General features: G+C 44.7%; 1 protein-coding gene across 3 annotated transcripts in view; it reads left to right on the top strand.

Moving 5' to 3' along the window:
• The first annotated feature begins 19,085 nt into the window (after positions 1-19,085).
• The window catches only part of LOC137642602 (cytosolic Fe-S cluster assembly factor NUBP2 homolog), a 164,827-nt gene continuing 161,165 nt past the window's right edge, over positions 19,086-22,747 (top strand). For 2 of the 3 annotated variants that reach the window (XM_068375303.1, XM_068375304.1), the window contains exon 1: positions 19,086-19,217. In XM_068375303.1, coding sequence (XP_068231404.1) covers positions 19,173-19,217 — 45 coding nt within the window. In that variant the 5' untranslated portion in view covers positions 19,086-19,172. The remainder of the gene's footprint in view (positions 19,218-22,747) is intronic. The other variant, XM_068375305.1, reaches the window with a different exon arrangement.

Raw genomic sequence — 22,747 nt, forward strand, 5'->3', positions numbered from 1 at the left:
GCTATTTATATATTCACCGGCTAAGTTTAATATTTAGAAATGATATTTTCATTATAAAATAAATTTTTGAATATACTTACCCGGTGAATATATAATATTAAAGGTCCTCCCTTCCTCCCCGATAGAGACCCTACGGACTGAGAAGAACTGGTTTGGTTGAGAAGTATATGCGGTATCTGGCCGATAGTCGGCGCTGGTGGGCACACCCGGCAGCCTTCATGGCGATCGCTCGCGAGTTTTTGGAATCTGTCGACTGTCTGAGACGTCAGCGATTTATATATTCACCGGGTAAGTATATTCAAAAATTTATTTTATAATGAAAATATCATATTTCCGATAGACCTCTCTCCCAGGTATCGAGAGGAGACAAAGAGACAGGCGTTGCATCATCAAGTTTCTCTGTTGTTGGAAAAGGGGGCGGTGGTGAAAGTCTCGGACCTTCAATCCCCAGGTTTTTACATCCGTCTCTTCTTGGTTCCGAAGAACAGAGGAAGTTGGAGGCCAGTGCTGGATGTAAGTGCTCTCAACGTGTTTGTTGTAAAAACAAAATTCACGATGAAGACCACCAAATCCGTTTTAGCAGCGGTAAGAGAGGGCGACTGGATGGTCTCTCTCGACCTGCAGGATGCGTACTTCCACATTCCGATACATCCAAACTCTCAACATTATCTGAGGTTTGTGTACAGGAAGGTGGTGTATCAATTCCGAGCACTGTGCTTCGGCCTCAGCCCTGCTCCTCTTGTTTTTACAAGGCTCATGTGAAATGTAGCGAAGTTTCTACATTTGTCGGGGATCAGAGCCTCCCTTTATTTGGACGACTGGTTACTCAGGGCGTCGTCCCTTCATCGCTGTCTGGAGGACCTCAAATGGACTTTGGACCTGACCAAAGAGTTAGGTCTCCTAGTGAACATGGAGAAGTCGCAACTGACTCCATCCCAGACCATTCTTTATTTGGGGATGGAGATACGGAGTCGAGTTTTTCGGGCTTTTCCGTCTTCCACCAGGATGGAGCAGGCTTTGCTCAAAGTCCGTCTCTTGCAAGAGAAAAGCAGTTGCTCTGTGAGAGTTTGGATGAGTCTCCTAGGGACTCTTTCGTCGCTGGAGCAGTTTATCTCTCTAGGGAGACTCAACCTTCGCCCTCTCCAGTTTCACCTAAACCACCATTGGAACAAGGAGAAGGGCTTAGAGACGATCTCAATTCCAACCTCCGATTCAGTCAAGACCTGTCTAGCTTGGTGGGACAGCAACATAAGACTTCGGGAAGGTCTTTCTATTGCAATCAAGAACCCAAACCATGTGTTGTTTTCAGACGCATTGGATTTGGGTTGGGGAGCGACACTGGACAATCTGGAATGCTCGGGTCTTTGGTCCGCAGACCAGAAGAGTCTTCACATAAACTGCAAAGAGCTTTTAGCATTCCATCTAGCGTTAAGGAGTTTCGAGAGTCTGGTTCGAAACAAAGTAGTGGAGGTGAATGCAGACAATACCACGGCCTTGGCATACATCTCGAAGCAAGGAGGCACTCACTCTCACTCCCTTTTCGTCATCGCAAGGGACCTTCTCACTTGGTCAAAAGCTCGAAACATCTCTCTTTTGACGAGATTCGTCCAAGGGGAGTTGAATGTCTTAGCGGACTGTCTCAGCCGAAGAGGACAGGTGATTCCCACGGAGTGGACGCTGCACAAGGATGTGTGCGAGAGACTATGGATGACATGGGGTCGACCCACCATCGATCTCTTTGTGACCTCTTTGACAAAGAGGCTCCCGACTTATTGCTCTCCTGTTCCAGATCCAGAGGCGGCCCACATAGACGCTTTCCTGCTGGACTGGTCTCACCTAGACGTCTATGCCTTTCAACCGTTCAAGATCCGAAACAAGGTGCTTCAGAAGTTCGCCTCTCACGAAGGGACCAGGTTGACGTTGGTTGCTCCCCTCTGGCCCGCGAGAGAGTGGTTCACAGAGGTACTTCTATGGCTAGTAGACATCCCAAGAAGTCTACCGTTGCGGATGGATCTCCTGCGTCAGCCTCACGTAAAGAGATTTCATCAAAGCCTCCCCGCGCTTCGTCTAACTGCCTTCAGACTATCGAAAGACTCTCTAGAGCTCGAGGGTTTTCGAAGGAGGCAGCTAGAGCGATCGCGAGGGCTAGAAGATCCTCTACCATCAGGATTTATCAATCTAAATGGGAGGTATTTAAAGACTGGTGCAAGTCCTCCTCTATATCCTCTTCCAGTACCTCTGTAGCGCAGATTGCAGATTTTCTGCTTTATCTGAGGAATGGTCGCTCCCTTTCTGCATCTACCATTAAGGCTACAGAAGCATGTTAGCTTCTGTTTTTAGGCATAGAAATTTGGATCTATCTAATAACAGAGATCTTCAAGACCTTCTTAAGTCTTTCGAGACTTCCAAGGAGCGTCATATTTCTACTCCTGCTTGGAACTTGGACGTGGTCCTTCAGTTCCTTATGTCAGACAGGTTTGAACCGTTAAATTCGGCCTCCCTGAAGGATCTTACCCTCAAGACTCTTTTCTTGGTGAGCTTGGCTTCTGCGAAAAGGATTAGTGAGATACATGCTTTTAGCAAGAATATCGGCTTCTCCGCTAATAAAGCAGTATGCTCTCTTCAGCTTGGTTTTTTGGCCAAAAATGAACTTCCGTCTCGTCCATGGCCTAAATCGTTTGAACTTCCAGTCTATCGGAGATTGTTGGGAATGAAGTTGAAAGAGTGCTGTGCCCCATTAGAGCTCTTAAATTTGATTTAACTAGAACTAAACCGCTGCGAGGTTTTTCAGAGGCTTTATGGTGCTCTGTTAAAAAGCCCTCTTTGCCTATGTCGAAGAATGCGTTGTCTTATTTTATTAGACTGTTGATTAGAGAGGCGCACTCTCATTTAAGTGAGAAGGATCGTAATTTGCTTAAAGTTAAGGCTCATGAAGTTAGAGCGGTAGCAACTTCAGTAGCGTTTAAACAAAATAGATCCCTTAGAAGTATTATGGACGCGACCTTTTGGAGAAGCAAGTCGGTGTTTGCTTCATATTACTTGAAAGATGTCCAGACTCTTTATGAGGACTGCTACACGTTGGGACCATTCGTAGCAGCGAGTGCAGTAGTGGGTGATGGTTCTACCACTACATTCCCTTAATCCCAATATCCTTTTAATCTTCTCTTGAAACTTTTAATCTTATTTTTGGGTTGTATGTGGAGACTAAGAAGTCTTCCGCAATCTTTTGATTTGGCGGGTGGTCAAAATATTGTTTCTTGAGAGTGCCCAGATTAAGGGTATTGATGAGGTCCTGTTGTAGGGGTGTTCACCCTGATTATAACAGCTCCTGGGAGTCTTTCAGCATCCTGAGAGGATCGCTGGGCTTCGTAAGGATAGCGGACTAATGAGGCAGAGTAATCATCAGAGTCAGCTTCCTTATCAGGTACCTATACTTAAGTTTGTTTTTTGATAATTTGTCAAAAACTCTTGAGCATATACGCCTTTATTGTTTTAATACTGGTCTCTACCCACCACCATGGGTGTGAATCAGCTATTTATATATTTACCGGCTAAGTTTAATATTTAAAAATTATATTTTCATTATAAAATGAATTTTTGAATATACTTACCCGGTGAATATATAATATTAAAGGCCCTCCCTTCCTCCCTGATAGAGACCCTACGGACTGAGAAGAACTGGTTTGGTTGAGAAGTATATGCGGTATCTGGCCGATAGTTGGCGCTGGTGGGCACACCCGGCAGCCTTCATGGCGATCGCTCGCGAGTTTTTGGAATCTGTCGACCGTCGGAGACGTCAGCTATTTATATATTCACCGGGTAAGTATATTCAAAAATTTATTTTATAATGAAAATATCATTTTTCAATATTTAACTTAGCCGGTGATTATATAAGCTGCAACTCTGTTGCTCGACAGAAAACTCTACATCAAAAATCCGCCAGCGATCGCTATGCAGGTAGGGGGTGTACTTCAACAGCGCCATCTGTCGTGCAGGTACTCAGTACTCAATGTAAACAAAGAACTCAATTTTCTCTCTGTCGGGCTACCGGCAAGACCTACTAATTCGCTGTTGCTAACTGGATTTGTTTTCACAACTATTTGGTGAAGTACACTATTCTAGTTTTGAGCTTTCGCTATGCAGGTGTTTTATCTTCATCTCAAAACTTGAACTCGTTTTGGATAGATTTAATTATGATGACAAAGAGAGTATGAACTTTCTTTCACTTTTAAATGGCCGACCCTTCCCTTAGACGGAAGTGTGTTTAGGCTTTTAGTAATTATCTTATCACGTTATAGATCTATATATTTTATATCTCTCCGCCTTTATTAGGCCTCTTCGATTAACTTTCCATTTATTATAAACATATAAAAATAAATTTTAATGTTTTGTTTATATGCGACCTTTCCTGATAGTAGGCGGTCCTAACTTGGAACCGAAGTTAATCAACGTTGAGCCCTTTATATCGTAATTAGCTTTTAAAGAATTTAAAACTTTTTAAATGTAATATTTTATGGAAGAATTTCTTTGATAGTCTTCGTACTGTTTTCAAAGATGAACTAACGTTTAGTTTTTTATGCTACGCAGTTGTTGACGTTCAGGACGTTCAACATGCGCTCTATCGTTACGATAGAGAGAGAGTGTATCACGGTTTCACTTTGCAGTAAGAGTAAATCGATTCTGACGTTTTGTTCATTCTTTCTTAGCTTTAATGTTTTAAATTCTAAGTTAAAGGAACTTTTTATTTGAAAAACCTTTCAGTTTTTTCCTTTAGTCAAATTACATGTTTTTTTTGACGATATATAATTGGGCTCTTCTCTTAGGTGCGAAATCAAGAGAGAAAGAGAGAGAGAGATAGAGACGGAGGGAGAGAGAGGAGAGAAAACGTTCCGTTCAAGCGGGTAACGTTGTTCTCGTGTTACTCTCGTCCCTAGTCTCTGTACGGGGAGGAAGGATAAAACGTTTTTAGGTTTTTATTCTCGTCCCCAGGCTATGTGCGGTGAGAGATTGAAAACGTAGTTATATGAACTAGTGTTTAGTCTCTTTCCCAGCCACTGATTTTTCTTTTTATCTTAAAATATGTTTTCTGTTTTTTGCTGGTATTATGAGCTTGCATTATACGACTAATTTCGCAATTACTACCTTTTAATGAAGGGTAGAATTGCGTGTTTCAGGTAGAAATAAGTGCAAAACAGAAAATCGAAGTGATAAAGTGATATGCGCAAAGTGTTACAGTGTTGCGTCCGAGGCGCAAAGTGTTACAGTGTTGCGTCCGAGGGTTCGTCTGTTCGTGCCTGTCGTTCACCTAGTCCGGGACCTCTTGCAAGCTCCCAAGCCCAGGGGAGAAGTAATGTCAAAAGACTTATGGGTTCGAGAGGCCTTGACCAACAAACAGACGTTTTCCCTCTATGGTATCGGGTGTTTCTTACCAAGATCTCCCCTACCATAAGACGAGAGAGACGTTGTTTCTCCTCGCCATCCGTAGGCTTTTCGCATAAGAAACCTGTCACAAGGTTTCGAAGCCCTTAAGCGAAAGTCAGTCCTTTCAGGACAGGTCCAGCGTCCTGGTTACAGCCATTAGGACAGCTCTGACCCTATGCAGTCATCGGATAACTGCTCGCTGCCTAACAAAAGCGTAACACAGACTCCGAAAGTCTTTTTTTGTAGGCAAAGTGTTGCGGTCACAGACGTTACCCTCGTCTATTACCACAACCATTTCCGTTGATCCTTAAGGGGTTGTATGGCAAAACATGCAGTATATGCTTGCCTCCCTTATGGAAGACTATTCTGCCGATTAGTCCGTTGAGTCTAGCCGTTTATCTCATCGATATCCTGGCTTTCAGCCAACCTAACGTTCCTTTGTGCTTACTGTTGACGTTGGCGTAGCTTAGTCACGTCAGTCAGGTTGTTTAGAACCACACTCGATGCGGTCTCGTGTGGTTTTTCAGCCGCATTTGGACGTTAGGCCACTGGCTGATGCTCCTGTTGACGTTCTAGACGTTCACTAACAATCGGAGTTGACTTGTTTTGACGCTGTGCGTCAACCTCCGCATTCTAGAGTTGTTTTGACTGCTCAGTCTAGGCAGTCAAAGCAGTCTCGAGTGGACGCTGTACGTCCTCACGCACCTGTTGTGGTTGACAGTTCAGTTGTTGACAGTTCACAGACTGTCAAGCAGTTACATGACGTTGCGTTCTGGTCCGCTACTAATGCACCAGTGAGAGACTCAGTTTTTATCGGACAAGGTTCCTGTAGATGAGGAAGTTGCTGTTCTCCCTCCTACTGATATTCCCTTGAGGACTCTGTCAGATGGAGAGGAGCCTTAAGCTGCTTAGCCTCCTATGGACTTTAATTAAATCATGATGATTTTTTTTAAGGATCTTCGTCCGGATCTTGTAACTGCTGCTTCTCGTTCGCTTAAACGTCAGAGCTTACACTAGGCCTAGCTACTTCGAAGCCGTTGTTTTTAAGCTAGTGCTCTCTCGCTCTCCTAGAGAGCGTTACGTTGGCTAGGCGACTGGTTTTTCACCAGGAGGAGTTTGGGGGATACAGCCTTTGCTTTCCCTTCTTTTAAACTGGTTTATAGAGCGAGAGTCTGATATGACACGAGAGAAGTTCTCGGCTTGGGAGTTCATGCCTCTGCCCAGATAGACTTCTCAATTCTGGTAGACTCTCCCTGGCGCCTAGCCAGGAGACGCTCCAAGTTGTTTACAGGTCAACTTCTCAGCTGTTGTCGAGCCTTTGAAGTTTTGCTGTACTATTATGTCACGCATAACAAGGCTTTCAGGGATGGTAAACGGTTCCGCCTCAGTCGCTAACCCCGTCTGTTGCCACACCTGCTCCCGTAGACCCTAAATGGACTTTGCTGCAAGACATGCAGTCCAAGCTTGCGTCCTTGATAGAGGACTTAAATGCGGAGAAGAACCTTCTGGCCAACAACCTTCCAACCGGTCGGTTGTGCGCCCTGTTGACGCTGAGGTAACCTACTCGCGTCTGCCAGTTGAGGTGGTTCCTCCACCGATGCGACCCAGTGTGGGTTGCCAGCCGCACGTTGACGTTAAGCGACGCTCGGAGGTGGTTGTTGACGTTCAGGACGTTCAACAACCAGCAGAGGTGACTTGTTGTGACGCAGTGCGTCAACCTCAGCAACCCGGTAGGGTGTTGACTGCACAACCCAGACGGTCTAGACAGTTTCGGGTTGACGCTGTGCTTCCTCGCGCACCCATGGTTGTTGACAGTTCACAGACTGTGCAGCAGTTCCATGATATTGCGTCCGGCTCCGTCACGCATCCACCAGTGCGACCGGATTCAGCGAGTCAGACGTTGCCCACTCCGTTGCCGTTTCCTCATCAGTTTCGGATGAGGAACCATCTGATGAGGACGTTGCTGAACAAGACGATCAGCCCCCAGCCCTGCTATCCATCCAGAAGATGCTGAAGAAGGAACGCTGCTCAGTCAGGCTGTGGATGAGTCTGGTAGGGACGCTGTCATCCGTGGATCAATTTGTGTCACTAGGAAGACTACACCTCCGTCCTCTTCTATACCATCTAGCTTTTCACTGGAAAAAGGACAAGACGCTAGAAGCGGTCTCGATCCCGGTTTCCGAAAAGATAAAGTCTTGTCTGACCTGGTGAAAGGACTATATCAACCTAAGAGAAGGTCTTCCCCTGACTGTTCAGACTCCCAACCACGTTCTCTTCTCGGACGCATCGGACGTAGGCTGGGGTGCGACATTAGACGGTCGGGAATGCTCGGGAATATGGAACTCGAGTCAAAGGACAATGCATTTCAACTGCAAGGAGCTACTGGCAGTACGTCTGGCCTGGAAAAGCTTCAGGTCTCTCCTTCAAGGCAAAGTGGTGGAGGTGAACTCGGACAACACCACGGCTTTGGCGTACATCTCCAAGCAAGGAGGGACCTACCCTCTGACGTTGTACGAGATCGCAAGGGACCTCCTCACCTGGTCAAAAGGTCTAGACATATCACTAGTAACGAGGTTCATCCAAGGCAACTTGAATGTCATGGTAGATTGTCTCAGTCGGAAGGGACAAATAATTCCAACAGAATGGACCCTCCACAAGGATGTATGCAAGAGACTTTGGGCCACCTGGGGCCAGCCAACCATAGATCTCTTCGCAACCTCGATGATCAAGAGGCTCCCAATATTTTGCTCACCAATCCCGGACCCAGCAGCAGTTCATATAGATGCCTTTCTCCTAGATTGGTCACATCTAGATCTATATGCATTCCCTCCGTTCAAGATTGTCAACAAGGTACTGCAGAAGTTCGCCTCTCACGAAGGGACAAGGTTGACGCTAGTTGCTTCCCTCTGGCCCGCGAGAGAATGGTTCACCGAGGTACTTCGATGGCTAGTAGACGTTCCCAGAACACTTCCCCTAAGGGTGGACCTTCTACGTCAGCCACACGTAAAGAAGGTACACCAAGGCCTCCACGCTCTTCGTCTGACTGCCTTCAGACTATCGAAAGACTCTCGAGAGCTAGAGGCTTTTCGAAGGAGGCAGCCAGAGCGATTGCTAGAGCAAGGAGAACATCCACCCTTAGAGTCTACCAATCGAAGTGGGAAATCTTCCGAAACTGGTGCAAGTCAGTATCCGTATCCTCGACCAGTACCTCTGTAACTCAAATAGCTGACTTCCTCTTATATCTGAGGAAAGAACGATCTCTTTCAGCTCCCACTATCAAGGGTTACAGAAGCATGTTGGCATCAGTCTTCCGTCACAGAGGCTTAGATCTTTCCAACAATAAAGATCTACAGGACCTCCTTAAGTCTTTTGAGACCACGAAGGAGCGTCGTTTGGTTACACCTGGTTGGAATTTAGACGTGGTACTAAGATTCCTTATGTCAGACAGGTTCGAACCGCTACAATCAGCCTCCCTGAAAGATCTCACCTTAAAGACTCTTTTCCTGGTATGCTTAGCCACAGCTAAAAGAGTCAGTGAGATTCATGCCTTCAGCAAGAACATCGGATTCTCATCCGAAACGGCTACATGTTCTACAACTTGGTTTTCTAGCCAAAAACGAGCTGCCTTCTCGGCCTTGGCCAATATCGTTCGATATTCCAAACTTATTGTATGGTTGGAAATGAACTAGAAAGAGTCTAATGCCCTGTAAGAGCTCTTAAGTTCTATTTAAAACGAACTAAACCTTTACGAGGCCCTTTTGAAGCTTTATGGTGTTCAGTTAAGAAACCATCTTTGCCTATGTCAAAGAATGCTTTATCCTATTTTATCAGACTGTTAATACGAGAAGCTCATTCCCATCTGAATGAGGAAGACCAAGCTTTGCTGAAGGTAAGGACACACGAAGTTAGAGCTGTCGCAACTTCCGTGGCCTTTAAACAAAATAGATCTCTGCAAAGTATAATCGACGCAACTTATTGGAAAAGCAAGTCAGTGTTCGCGTCTTTTTATCTTAAGAATGTCCAGTCTCTTTACGAGAACTGCTACACTCTGGGACCATTCGTAGCAACGAGTGCAGTAGTGGGTGAGGGCTCAACCACTACAATTCCCTAATTCCATAACCTTTTTAATCTTTCTCTTGAAATGTTTTATTATTGTTTTTGGGTTGTCCGGAAGGCTAAGAAGCCTTTCGCATCCTACTTGATTTGGCGGGTGGTCAAAGTCATTTCTTGAGAAGCGCCTAGATTAGAGGTTTTGATGAGGTCCTGTTGTATGGGTTGCAACCCTTGATACTCCAGCTCCTAGGGGTCGCTCAGCATCCTAAGAGGATCGCGAGGCTCCGTAAGGAAGACGTACTTAAAAAGGCAGAGTAATTGTTCAAGTCGACTTCCTTACCAGGTACTTATTTATTTTAAGTTTGTTATTTTGATAACTGCTAAAATGAAATAAAAAATCCTTAGCTCATAATAATGTAAACATTTATTGCTGGTCTCTACCCACCCCCCTGGGTGTGAATCAGCTTACTGTATATAATCACCGGCTAAGTTGAATATTGAAAAATGTTATTTTTATAATAAAATAAATTTTTGAATATACTTACCCGGTGATTATATATTAAAGGACCCTCCCTTCCTCCCCAATAGAGACGCAGTGGACCGAGGAGAAAATTGAGTTCTTTGTTTACATTGAGTACTGAGTACCTGCACGACAGATGGCGCTGTTGAAGTACACCCCCTACCTGCATAGCGATCGCTGGCGGATTTTTAACGTAGAGTTTTCTGTCGAGCAACAGAGTTGCAGCTTATATAATCACCGGGTAAGTATATTCAAAAATTTATTTTATTATAAAAATAACATATTTCGTAAATTGTAAAACTAGCTTGAAACTTTACCGACTGTGGTACAGAAGTGTATGCAGCTTTTCTCTTCATAGAAGAATTGTATGATATCTAGGGATGATTTCTAGCCTGGGTTTGCAAGATGGCTGTCTCACCCAATCGGAAAACTGTCTATATCTCTAGAACGGTGCTTCTAGAGGAAAACTATAAGGGGCTGAATTTGTTTGAAAAGCTTTTGCTACACCATTAAAAATGCAGTATTGTGCAGTTTATTTGCAAATTAAGCTAATATAAAGATATGATATGTAATTAAATTGTTGAATTTGCCAATTAAGCAATAATTCTATTAAAATAAGAGCTTTACTTCATTATATATGAATTAACTAATGTGTCTTTAGCAGAACATACTTTATGATATTTAATAAATAAAAATTTTAATCTAATGATAAAGAAGTAACTAGGCAAAACTATATACAGTTATCTGTGATCTCCATGAATAAGGTCTGTCCATCAGACTGTATATACTTATTAATTATATAGTGCCACATTGTACAGGCCCTGTGGGCATTATTGGGCTTTCCTAGTTCGAATTACACAATGGTTGGTACATGATTTATGTGAAGTAATATGTACCAACTATGAAATAATGAGAACTGAATAAACATTCAACCAATCTATCATATTGTAAATTGAAAATTCCTTTCCAAAGCTATTTTTTTTTTTTTAATGTCTAGCTTTCTTGTCCACCAGTGCCTTTGTAGATGAAATATACATAACTGGCCATACATACAGGGTACTATCATTTTTGCAATTGTTTGAATTTCCACAAGCCCAAAATCATGATCATGGTACAGAGTACATTCGGCATTCGCATGAGTTTGTTTTGTAACAGATCTTGCAACTTCATGTGTTAGGAAAATTCTCATGTATTGGCTCTGTAATAATTTGAGGAGCTCATCCTGTCTCTTGTTGTTCTTATTCATAGTGACATGGATCCTGAATGCCTACATCGTCCATTAATAATTAGTACCATCTGTTTGCCTATAGATACGGCCTTTATGATGTTGGTGGGAACTTCATAAAATCCAAATTCTTTATGTGATGGTACCTTAAGAAGTGCATATAATATATGCTTTTGAACTATTTTGACAAAATGTTATACTGTAGCAAATACTCCTCAGCATTTTCTAGCATGATGTCTGGTATGTCTTCCCTCCCAGGTCTTCAAAAATATATGCATAATCTTTTCCTTGCTTTAGAGATGTATGCTTTGTCCCAACGTTGATTGCCGTGTCACAACCACTGAGTGAACAAATAGCCTATAATGTTTCAATAACTTGATTTTCTACTACTTCTCATATGTCATGCACTGGAAGGTATCGTATTTTGTGCCCCTGTCCAGAGAGAGTCCAAATTATCTTCAAACCATTAGATTTAAAAAAAAACAATGGGGTAATAGTAAATGGCACACGCAAATACATCAGTGTTGGAAAAGGCAATTGGTAGACTTTAGACTCTTTCAGATTTGAAAGCTTGATTAATGTGAATGAACAATCTTTCATCTGCTTTATCAAAAGTAGACCTTAACTCCATTACATTTGTCACGTGTCCATTTTGTACTTTTAAGTGCTTCCCATTTATTCCACTTAGAAACATAGTTACTTTTGGCAATCTTTCTTGATGTTGCAGAATAAAGGTTTGAAAGAATTTCTGGTGTTGATTTTTGTCATGGAATGAAGACTAAAAAGCATCCTTGTCAGGCTGTCAAACTGTCAGGCTGTGAATAGGATTTTTCTTGGTGCCTCAAGGAAGGGCATCTCTCGGAATATTCGTTTAGTGTGGGTTATGAGCGGTTGCTTTCCCGTTAAGGAGAAGACTTTTCAGAGCTAGCCAGGACAAGACTGTCATCAGACATGATTCAGATACGTAATAAAGCTTCCTGCTCGGAACCAGCGATAGAGGTCTATCTCTGGTCATGGAATCATCCCTTTAATAATTGAGGTGGCGTGGGCAGTAGGGCAATCCTTATGAGTATGTACGTAGTTGGGATGGGAACCTCTTCTTCAAAAAGAGGGACTGTCACCCAGGTAAGTGAACGAAGTCTGCCATTCTCTTAAGAGGGCCTGGTAAGAATATTAGTTGAACTACAAAGAAGAGCTTTCCATCGGAAAAGTCTCCTTTCTTGCATGGGTAGCGGCGGAAGGAACCTATGAGTGGTATAGTTCCTCATGTTACATTCCTGATTTTGGGATATGAAGACAATTCCTGTCCTTCATACACAGTATTGTGGGTCAGAAACCAGAATAAGTGAACTCATGGATCCTGGGTCCTGACTGTGAACTGGGAGGAAAGAATCAACGGTCTGACTTGGTTACTCTTATTTTTAAGACCACACCTGCAGTACTTCTTGTCAGTGCTTAAAAAAAAGGGAAAGGGAACAAAGAAATCTTTTCTTTAAGGCTGTGGGAGGTCATTGACCATACCCTTTAGCTGCCCTCTCTTTGTTCTTCAGGAAGAACTAAAGTCAAAGTTGTGGGTACCTTTTCAGCTCTCTTTTAGAATTTTTCTGTGGTGTTTGTAATTAGGGTACAATTGAGATGTCAGACGACGTTTACTGGGATGTAACCTATAGGTCTCTAATCTTTTAGGGCTTGTTGTAGCTGCACAAGTGGTATAGCTATCTTAGGTCCTTTCACAGGACCTTTAGCATCGGAGTCTGGGATGAAAGGAAAGATTGACTGGCCTTTTCTTTTCCCCTTCAGTCTTCCCCTCTCTTTGGGTACAGCTTTAAAGACCTTGCCAGCTGTACTTAATCTTGATGCAGGTAGGTCTCATTCAGCTTGTGGCTGTTCTGTACTCAGGTACAGAGGAGTTTTCCCCACACTTCTTATATGGGGAATGTGACGTAATCAGCCATACAACACAATTAAAGCAAGTACATCACACGTTTACAGTAAGCCAGATCTATAACGCAGAGATATTAAACTCGTAACAACCCTTGAAGCAGGGTCGTGAACCTGCTAGTATTACTAAACCACTAGTACACGTATTGGTAGCATCCTTGACTCTTTCAGCATCCCAGATGCATGAGTTCTGAGTACACTACAGTATTATGGATTAAGTTATCCCGCCAGTTGAAAAGGGGATTTCCTCTAGCATAAGGATGAGTCTCCTCTGTAAAGAACAATGATTTGTATTTATGTAAGAACTAGGGAAAACTATTTTCAAGTTACTGTATTTGTATTTTTCATAACTATACAAACCTGAGTACTCATGCTTTCCCACCAACACCAACCCATAGAAAGTCCCAGCTGCTGCCTTAAGTGAGTTGTCAGTGAGTCAGCATAGGGGCATAGTCTCCCTTATACTGGCTGATAATTATCTGTCAGTTGTTAACACTTTATTATTAATTTTTAATTGCTATGTTTCCAGCTTCGTTATTTTCGTTCTTTTTATGTAAAGCACTCAGGTTTTTATAGTTAGAATGAATACAAAATACTCTTAGAAATTTGTCATTTTTTAATGTTATATTTCTTCCATAACTGGAATACAAACCAACGCTATTTATTAGGGGTATTTTTGTTGAAAGGACAAGCCATTAGAATTTAGCGAGGGTTAACTACCCATCCAGCTAGTTAGCAGGGGTTAGGGGACTTAGCTAGATACTCTACTCACACACATACCTGTGACTGAGCCCCTCTTTGCTTTTGGCTCGGATAGAGAACGTTTGTTACCGCGCTTCCTCCTCTCCATTTTAGACTGCCATTAATCTATTTTTTTGCTTTTTCTTTTCAGTGTGTTTGTATGTGTATGCTGAGTTTCTTTTGCAGCCATGCGTACCTGTACCGGATCGGAGGGCCGCACCTGCGGCAAGCGGCAGTTCATGTCCGCTTTGGAAATAGATCCCCGCAGCCTTTGCGCTGTCTGCAGAGGTCAACGCTGCAACATAGACAACAAGTGTGATGAGTGTCAGGAGTGGTCTGTCTCCCAGTGGGAAAGGTTTGGGTGCAGGCAGAAGAAGAAGTCTTAGCGGGACTCTTCTCCTTCGAAGGCAGCTTTGAAGCAGAAGAAACCCAAGGCTTTTTCCTCCACCTCTTGACCTTCCTCCAAAGCTTCTGCTTGAATGGCTTCCTCCGGGGGCCCGACGAGTAGTAGCCTGGACTATTTAACAGCTGGTCAACCTTGGTCCTCGAGAGACGGTGCTGCCTCCCCTAGTGAGGCTCCCCGTCTCTCCCCCCGAGTTAGGCCTTATCTATTTCTCCCTTATTGCAGATGTGGCCTTTGTTGGGTTTGCCTGGTTCTCCTCCCAAGGAGGCATTGCTGCAGTTCCTGCACCGGGATGCAGATCTTTAGTGGGCGTCAGCGTCAAAGTCTACCATTTGCCCAACTAGCGACTCCTGAAGCTACATCTTCTGCATCATCTTCCGTCTCTGCCAGTGGTTCCTGGTCCCTCTGCTCTATGCACGACCTGAGGATGCCCCCTTGGTTTCTCTAGGGACGTCCTTGGTCTTGACTGACCTAGGCTAATGGACCCCGACGGCTTCTCCCCTGAAGAGGAAGAGAGGAACTCTTGACAAACTTTCATCATTGAGAGTCAAGCTGACTCCAGTCAGGGCTCCAAGATCAGAGGTTTCCCCTGTAAACCCTGCATTGCTTCTACTTACCAGTGCCTCACCCACTGACCTGAGAGGCTCTCAGAGGGAAAAGTCAGTTTTGGACTCTCGCTCTTCCGTCACTGACGGAAAAACCCCCGTCTTTCCTATTCAAGCCTAAGAAAGTCGAGCAGGATGCGGAAAGGTGAAGGAAGTCCAACACCGACTCCCTCCTTCATAAGGCCCTGACATTGCGGTCCAACAGACCTCCAGCCCCTCCAAAGACCAGCCAACCGAAACCTTCATCAAATAAAATGGCAGCGAACATAAATGTGTCTAAAAAACCTTTTCCTGTCAAGGACCGGGAAGGCACCAAGTCCAACCGTGGGAGAAAACACCAGAGAGGCGGCGACAGAAGCTGTAAATGCTAGGACAGACGATACCCTTGCTTGTCCACTAGTGGGGTGATGCCTACAAAGCTGCTGGACCAGGTGGATGCAGCTCAGGGGCGAACCTTGGACGGTCTCTGTGATTTGTTCGGTGTATCGGATCCCGTTCATCTCATCTCTCCCTCCACTGACCAAGAATCCAGTGCTTGTGAGCTCCTTTGCGATGAAATCAGCAAAGGGGAAGGCCCTTCAGGCCGAAGTCCAGACCATGTTGGAGAAGAGCACTCTCCAGGAGGTCCTTGACTGGTCCCCAGGCTTCATCAGTCAACTCTTTCTTGTGAAAAAGGCTTCTGGAGGCTGGAGACCAGTCATCGACCTCTCGGATCTGAACAATTTTGTTGAACAGACTTCGTTCAGCATGGAGACAGCAGACACGGTCAGACTAGCTATAAGGCCACAGGACTTTATGTGTACACTGGATCTAAAGGATCCATACTTCCAGATTCCATTCCATCCATATTCAAGGAAGTACAGTATCTAAGATTCAACATTGACAACAAAATATACCAGTTCAAGGTGCTGTGTATCGGCCTTTCCACAGCACCTCAGGTCTTCACAAGAGTGTTTACCCGAGTGTCATCCTGGGCACACAGGCTTGGCCTCCATTGCCTTTGGTTCTTGGACAACTGGCTGATAGACAGTGGCAACCCTTCTTCAGTACCGAGACAAACTTCTGAGAGATTGCCAAGATCTGGGGATCTTGGAAAACCTCGAGAAGTCATCCCTGCTTCCTACTTAAAGACTGGTATACCTGGGCATGATATTAGACACCAAATTACACAAAGCCTTTCCATCAGACAACAGGATAGAGAGCCTGAGAAAGGTCGCAAGGCCTTTTTTCAGATGAGGAGAACTCCCAGCCCAGAAGTGGTTATGTCTCCTCGGACATCATCCTTGGCCCGTCTTGTTCTCAACGTCCGCCTCAGGATTCGATCTCTCCAGTGGAGCCTGAAGTCCAATTGGAATCCGGCCATCGATTTCCCGGACACTTTGATTCCCAGGGGCTGTGGTGGCTTGGTGGTAGCGTCATTGCCTGGTGATTGCCAGACTGGGGTTCGAGTCCCGCTTAGTCTCGTCAAGTTCCTCTGGTCTCAGCAACTTCCATCCTTGTGAGCTAAGGATTGGAGGTTTGGGGGAGCCTTTAGGTCTATCTGCTGAGTCATCAGCAGCCATAACCTGGCCCTCCTTGGTCCTAGCTTGGATGGAGAGGGGGCTTGGGCGCTGATTATATGTAATATGGTCAGTCTCTAGGGTAATGTCACTGTCCCTTGCCTATGCCATGCATGAGCAGCCTTTAAACCTTTAAACCAGAGGAAAGGACGGATCTCGAATGGTGGCTGGCAGACGAGAATCTGCTGAAGGGTGTCGATCTTCTCGTCCTTCCTCTCGATTTGACGTTGTTTTCGGCCACATCAAAAGAAGGGTAGATGCCCACGTGCTGCACCACCTGGCCTTAGGCTTTTGGTCAGAGTCCGTAAAGTACCTTCACATAAATCTCTTAGAGATGAAGGCTGTATATCTGGCCCTTCAAGAGTTCCAGCAGTTCCTGGCGGGTTACTGGGTGGTGGTCATGAACGACAACACCACAGTAGGGGCTTACATAAATAAGCAAGTAGGTACTATTTTGCAGCCCCTATTTCATCTAGCAGTAGAAATACTATCAGCTCACTTCATTCCCGGCAAGAGGAATGTGCTCGTTAACAATCTAAGCAGAGCATCACAGATAGTGGGTTCCGAATGGTCTTTGGATCATCTAGTAGTCAACAAAGTCCTTACTTTGCAGGGTTCTCCAACTGTGGATCTGTTCCCAACAGCCCTGAACTTCAGGATCTTGTTATACTGCTCCGTAGTTCCAGACCCCAAGGCTCTCTGGCAAGATGCATTCCAACAACGGTGGGACAACATTGATGTTTATGCATTCCCACCGTTTTGTCTGATGAGAAGAGTACTCATCAAGACCAGAACATTGGTCAATCTTTTGATGACCCTCATAGCTCCGCTATGGCGTCACATAGAGTGGTTCCCGGACATTTTGCTTCTCATGACGGAGCTGCCAAGAGAACTTCCTCCACAACACAATCTACTCAGACAACCACCGCCCAACATCTACCACAAGGCAACAGCTTCACTACGTCTTCATGCCTGGAGACTATCCAGCATCTCCTCACTCAGAGAAGATTTTCGCAACATGTTGCGAGAAGGATGTCTGGTTATCTGCGAAAGTCATCAGCTTCAGTTTACCAGGCGAAGTGGAATGTCTTTTGTTGTTGGTGTCGTGGAAGGGATCTTAGCCACTCGATGCCACTATTCCAGCGATAGCGGAGTTTCTCAAGTATTTGCGGGAAGAAATGCGTCTTTCGGTCCCCAAAAGAATCTCTGTGCAAACTATTACACGGTGTTCCTACTTGCCTTGGCCTTGGCCAAACGAGTTAGAGAACTTCATGGTCTCTCGTATGACGTCGCCCATTCAAAGGGATGGGGAGAGGTAAGCTTCAGTTCGTCCCCGAGTTTGTTGCAAAGATTCAGAATCCGGGGCTTTCGGATTCTAGATTCGACTCCTTCCGGATAACGAGTCTCCGCTCTGTAACCGACGAAACAGATCATCTGTTACTATGCCCAGGAAGAGAACAGCTGCAGCTCCGCCCAGAGTGCCCTCACTTTTTGTCATCACAGGCAGAATCAAGAGGAGGATCACGAAAAACACAATCTCCTCGTGGATTCGCAGGGTCATTGACCTTGCTCTGAATTCTGATCCTCCTCCATCACATCGTCCCACGATGTCAGGGGGCATTGCTACATCCCTGGCCTTTAAAAAGAACCACTGTACTCTGTGACAGGTATTGCAAGCATGCGTGTGAAAATGCCAAACTACACTACTCTTACCGCCCACTACCTGCAAGATTTGGCACACAGGAACCTCAATACATTCTCTATCAGCCCTCTGGTGGCTGCACAACAGCTGGTTTAGTACCTCAAGCTCCTTATTGGAGAAGCAGCAGAAAGTTGAGGGCATTGGTTACCTGGGTTTTAGTCTGAATGTATGAAAGGAATGTCTGGCTCTTTTCTTTTCTTCATCCTCCCCTCTCTTGGGGAAATCAGCATCCTGGGTCCTCTGCACAACCGGACCTTAAACCACTGCAGGTAAACCATTGCTCCGTTGTGTAACGTAATATTGTCCCAGTACTGTTGCGTCTCCATACCCTGGCGAGGTGATATTGGGAATATCTCTGTCTCCTCGGTTATTTCCTACAAGACTCGTAATAACTTTTACCTTGACATTCACATTGCTAGTACTTAATCACACACAGTTTGCGTAGGCCGTAGACCATGCTTAGCAGGTTTAGCGAGGTGTTAGGGTCTCCTTATTTGTGCACTAACCTGCACAACAGGGAGTAACCTGGGTAAGGCCAAAATGCCAGATTGGCAGGGACATCCACCCTTCTAATATGAGAGTCACCCCTAATAAATAGCGTTGGTTTGTATTCCAGTTACAGAGCAAATGACAAATTTGGAAGTAATTTGTAGTTGTCCTAACAATACAAACCTTAGCTATTTATACATACAGTACTTGCCTGCCAACCCTTTCCCCTGTCAAAGTCCTATCTCCAAGCTAAGTGAAGCTCAGTCACAGGTGTATGAGTGAGGGGGGTAGCTAGCTACTCCCCCTACCCCTCTCTAACTAGCAGGACTGGTAGTTAACCCTCGCTAAATTCCAATGGCTCGTTATTTCAGCTTCGCTGAAAGTAATACGCCTAATAAATAGCTAAGGTTTGTATTGTTGGGAAAAATACAAATTACTTCCAAATTTGTCATTTTTACATTGCCTAAATGTGGTTTTTTAATGTAGAGTTTATCATTTCAGATTAGTACAATCATGAACTGTGATATTGAAGATATCCAAGAATGTCCTGCAGACTCGGTAAATACTCAGATATTTTTGAAAATCATAGATTTTATGTTTTGTAATATATGAATTGTATACAATGCTTTTAATATGCGGCACAGTTTTTCAATTGTTGTGATACCTCCTACAAACCTTTATATGAGAATATTACTTGGGCACAGCTGAACCAGCCATAAAACTTTTAACAAGGTAAACAACCCTGCCGTTAATTAGCCGTGGGTAGCGGGGGATAGACCAGCCACCCCGCTCTCACACACACTGGTGATATGATGTCACTTTCTTCCTTGCTCTTCCTCGTTAACCTATTAAACTGGCTGTTACTTTTACATCTTTTTCTTTTCAGGTGTGCTTGTGTTTTTGGGATTGCTGTAATGCAGATTTATCCTGGTGTGGAGAGCTGCCCTTATGGCACCTTTATGTTGGCCATGGAGACGGATCCCCATGCCCTATTCCCTGCTTGCAAATGTCATGCCTGTTCACACGGGAACATTCTAGTGAGTGGAGAGAGTGGCCATCCTCTGAGTAGGTGCGGGTCAGGCGGCGCTGGAAGAAGTCCAAAAGGGATTCTTGCCTTTGGGGGTCTTCCTCAAAGTTGATGATATCCTGACTGATTACTCTGACGTCTCGTTCCCTCCCCACTGACTCTGCTCCTTCAATCTCCTCTGGAGGATGAGCGAGCAAGTGTGGTGGCCAACTAACCCCCGGACAACGCTCTGTTGCTGAGTTCCCTGTCAATTCCCCTCGCGAAGTGACGGCACCTTCAGCCAGAGGGGAGTCTCTGTCTGCTTATGCTATGCATCAGCTCTGGTTCTTCCTTGGGAATCTCAGGTTCTCCCACGAAGGAACGATTGTTCAAGGTTCTTCATTTGGGGGCACAGTGGGAGCACACATATGCCTTCCTAGGAGTTGACCTCAATCTTCCCCTCAGAGACTCTGGGGCAGGCTACGCTCCAGAGCTTCTCATGTCCTCAGTTGCAGCACTACTTGTTTCTGCTCTAACACCAATCGTTCATGCAGCTTCGGTATGAACGAAAGCAGTTGTAGCCTAGCGCTCCTCGGAGTGACCAGTTGGGCAAGCTATTCATGAAAAATCCAGAAGCTGACTTGAGTTCGCTCAGTGCAAATGAACCTGTTAGCTCCACCACCCGGTGTTAAGCACCTCTTTCGTTTGCCAGTGAGGTCCTCCTCACCTGAGTGGTCTTCCCCTTGGGGGGATGATGAAACGAGTACTGGATTCATACAGGCTTTGTTCCAGCTCCTCGGAGCATTACTCTTTGGAGTGAGACGATTAGAGGGTATGAAGACCTGCCCCTCGCTATCATGTCCTACAAGGTGCCTGGCATTTTGTGAGGCCAGGTCCTTTGGGTCATGCGCCTCATGCTTCATTTCCTAAGAGGTACTGTAGTAGGTTGGCCAGGGCACCAGCCACCAGTTGAGATACTACCACTAGAGAGTTACGGGGCCCTTTGACTGGCCAGACAGTACTACATTGGATCTTTCTCTCTGGTTACGGTTCACTTTCCTATTGCCTATATATACACCGAATAGTCCGGCCTATTCTTTACAGATTCTCCTCTGTCCTCATACACCTGGCAACAATTCTTCCTCACCCAAGGGCTATAATTGTTCAGTGGCTATTTTTGTTTTGGTAAGGGTAGAAGGGACTCTTTAGCTATGATAAGCAGCTCTTCTAGGAGAAGGGGACTCCAAAATCAAACCACTGTTCTCTAGTCTTGCATAGTGCCATAGCCTCTGTATCATGGTCTTCCATTGTGTTTGGTTAGAGTTCTCTTACTTGAGGGTACACTCGGGCACACTATTCTATCTTATTTCTCTTCATCATGTTCTGCTAAAGTTTTTATAGTTTAGATAGGAAACATTTCTTTTAAACATTTAAACTTACCCGCTGGTTATATAACAATAGCTTTATTCTTCTGTCCGGCAGAAATTCAAAACTCGCAGCAATCGCACAGATATGCCAGGTATACACTAGCGCCTCCACAGTAGCTAGGCCGAACTATTCCTCTCAGCACCAGATTTTCTTCTACCACCATATTGGCAACACCTTTGGGAATTCACTCGCCGTTTATCTGGAATTAACAGTGTTCTTGGTGATGTACAGTTGTTTTTTGGTTATTGACTTTCGCATTATTGGACTCGCTTTCGGATTCTCTTGAATACCTATTGAATTTGGATTATTTGAATTATTTTTTTACCCTTGCTTGATTTTGATCTCTCTATTTACTTTTCAAAATGGCTGACCCCTCCCCTTCATATAGGAAGTATGTGAATGGGTGTAAAACTCGGCTTCCAAAAGCCTCTGTTGATCCCCATACGATTTGCATTAAATGTAGGGGTAAAATTTGTATTTTTGAAGATCCATGTCAAGAATGTTTTGAATTATCCGAGAGTGAGTGGTTGGCTTATGAGCACTACTCTCGCAAACTAGAAAGGGATAGAGTTAGGCGTAGTTCTTCTCGATCTAGAGATTTATCTTTTTCTAATATCATTGAACCTATTTCTTCCCCTGTAATGGTAGATCCTGAACCTAATTCTGCTCCATCTGAGCCTACAATGAAAGATATGATGACAGCAATCCAGGCTCTTGGTTCAAGAGTGGAATCGCTAGCAGCGGACAGAAACCAACTCATGTTCGATGTTAATCAACTTAAAAGTGGTAATATTAAAAGTGCTATTAATGTGTTCAGTGATGTGGAGGGTGCGTCTGCGCGATCTTGTCGTTCACATAGCCTTAGACCTCTTTCAAGCTCCCGAACCCATGGGAGAAGTAAAGTCAATCGGCGAAAGGGAACGAGAGGCGTCATTAGTCGCGCAGACGTTCCCTCGAGCGTTCCTGTTGTCTCAATGTCACAGATCGCTCACCCTCACCATGGGAAAGGTGAGGTTAGTTTTTTATCCTCATCTTCAGATGAAGATACACATGGCAAAGTCTGGCGTCATGCTTCCAGACCTCCTAAAAGAAAGGCGGATGAAGGCGCGCAGCGACGCGATCCATCACTGCAAGTGCGTGGCTGTAGCCATTGGGATTCGCCAGAGTGTTTTCAATCGTCTGTTCAATATTTTCCTCCTAAACGTCTTAACAAGATGTCGGAGGTTGACAAGGATATGATTCAGACTGATTCAGAGCTTGTTCCTGAGTCTGGTGTTACGGTACATGCACCGCCGCTTCCATCAGACTGGATTCCATCTCCCGATAATGTGGAGCGTTATGCGAGCGATGAAGAAGACGAATTTGCAATAGAAGTTTCGACTCTTGTGTCGTCTAAGGTTGATCCTAATTGGTCTATGCTGCTTGACATGAAGCAGCAACTCTCAACGTTTATGCAATCTTATCAGCCCGCTGTCAGCAAAGCGTTGGTTCGTCATGATTCCGATCGTGACGCGATGTCGCACAGGCGGCCTACCATTATACGTGATGTTGAGCAGGGTGATAAGACCGCTACTACTAAGACTGCTATTGTTCATAGAGTTTCTATTTCTCTTGACAGCAAACATCCAGCGAGTAAGCGTGACGTCGAGCGTCA

Source organism: Palaemon carinicauda, chromosome 6 (assembly GCF_036898095.1).
Source record: "Palaemon carinicauda isolate YSFRI2023 chromosome 6, ASM3689809v2, whole genome shotgun sequence".
Taxonomy (NCBI): domain Eukaryota; kingdom Metazoa; phylum Arthropoda; class Malacostraca; order Decapoda; family Palaemonidae; genus Palaemon; species Palaemon carinicauda.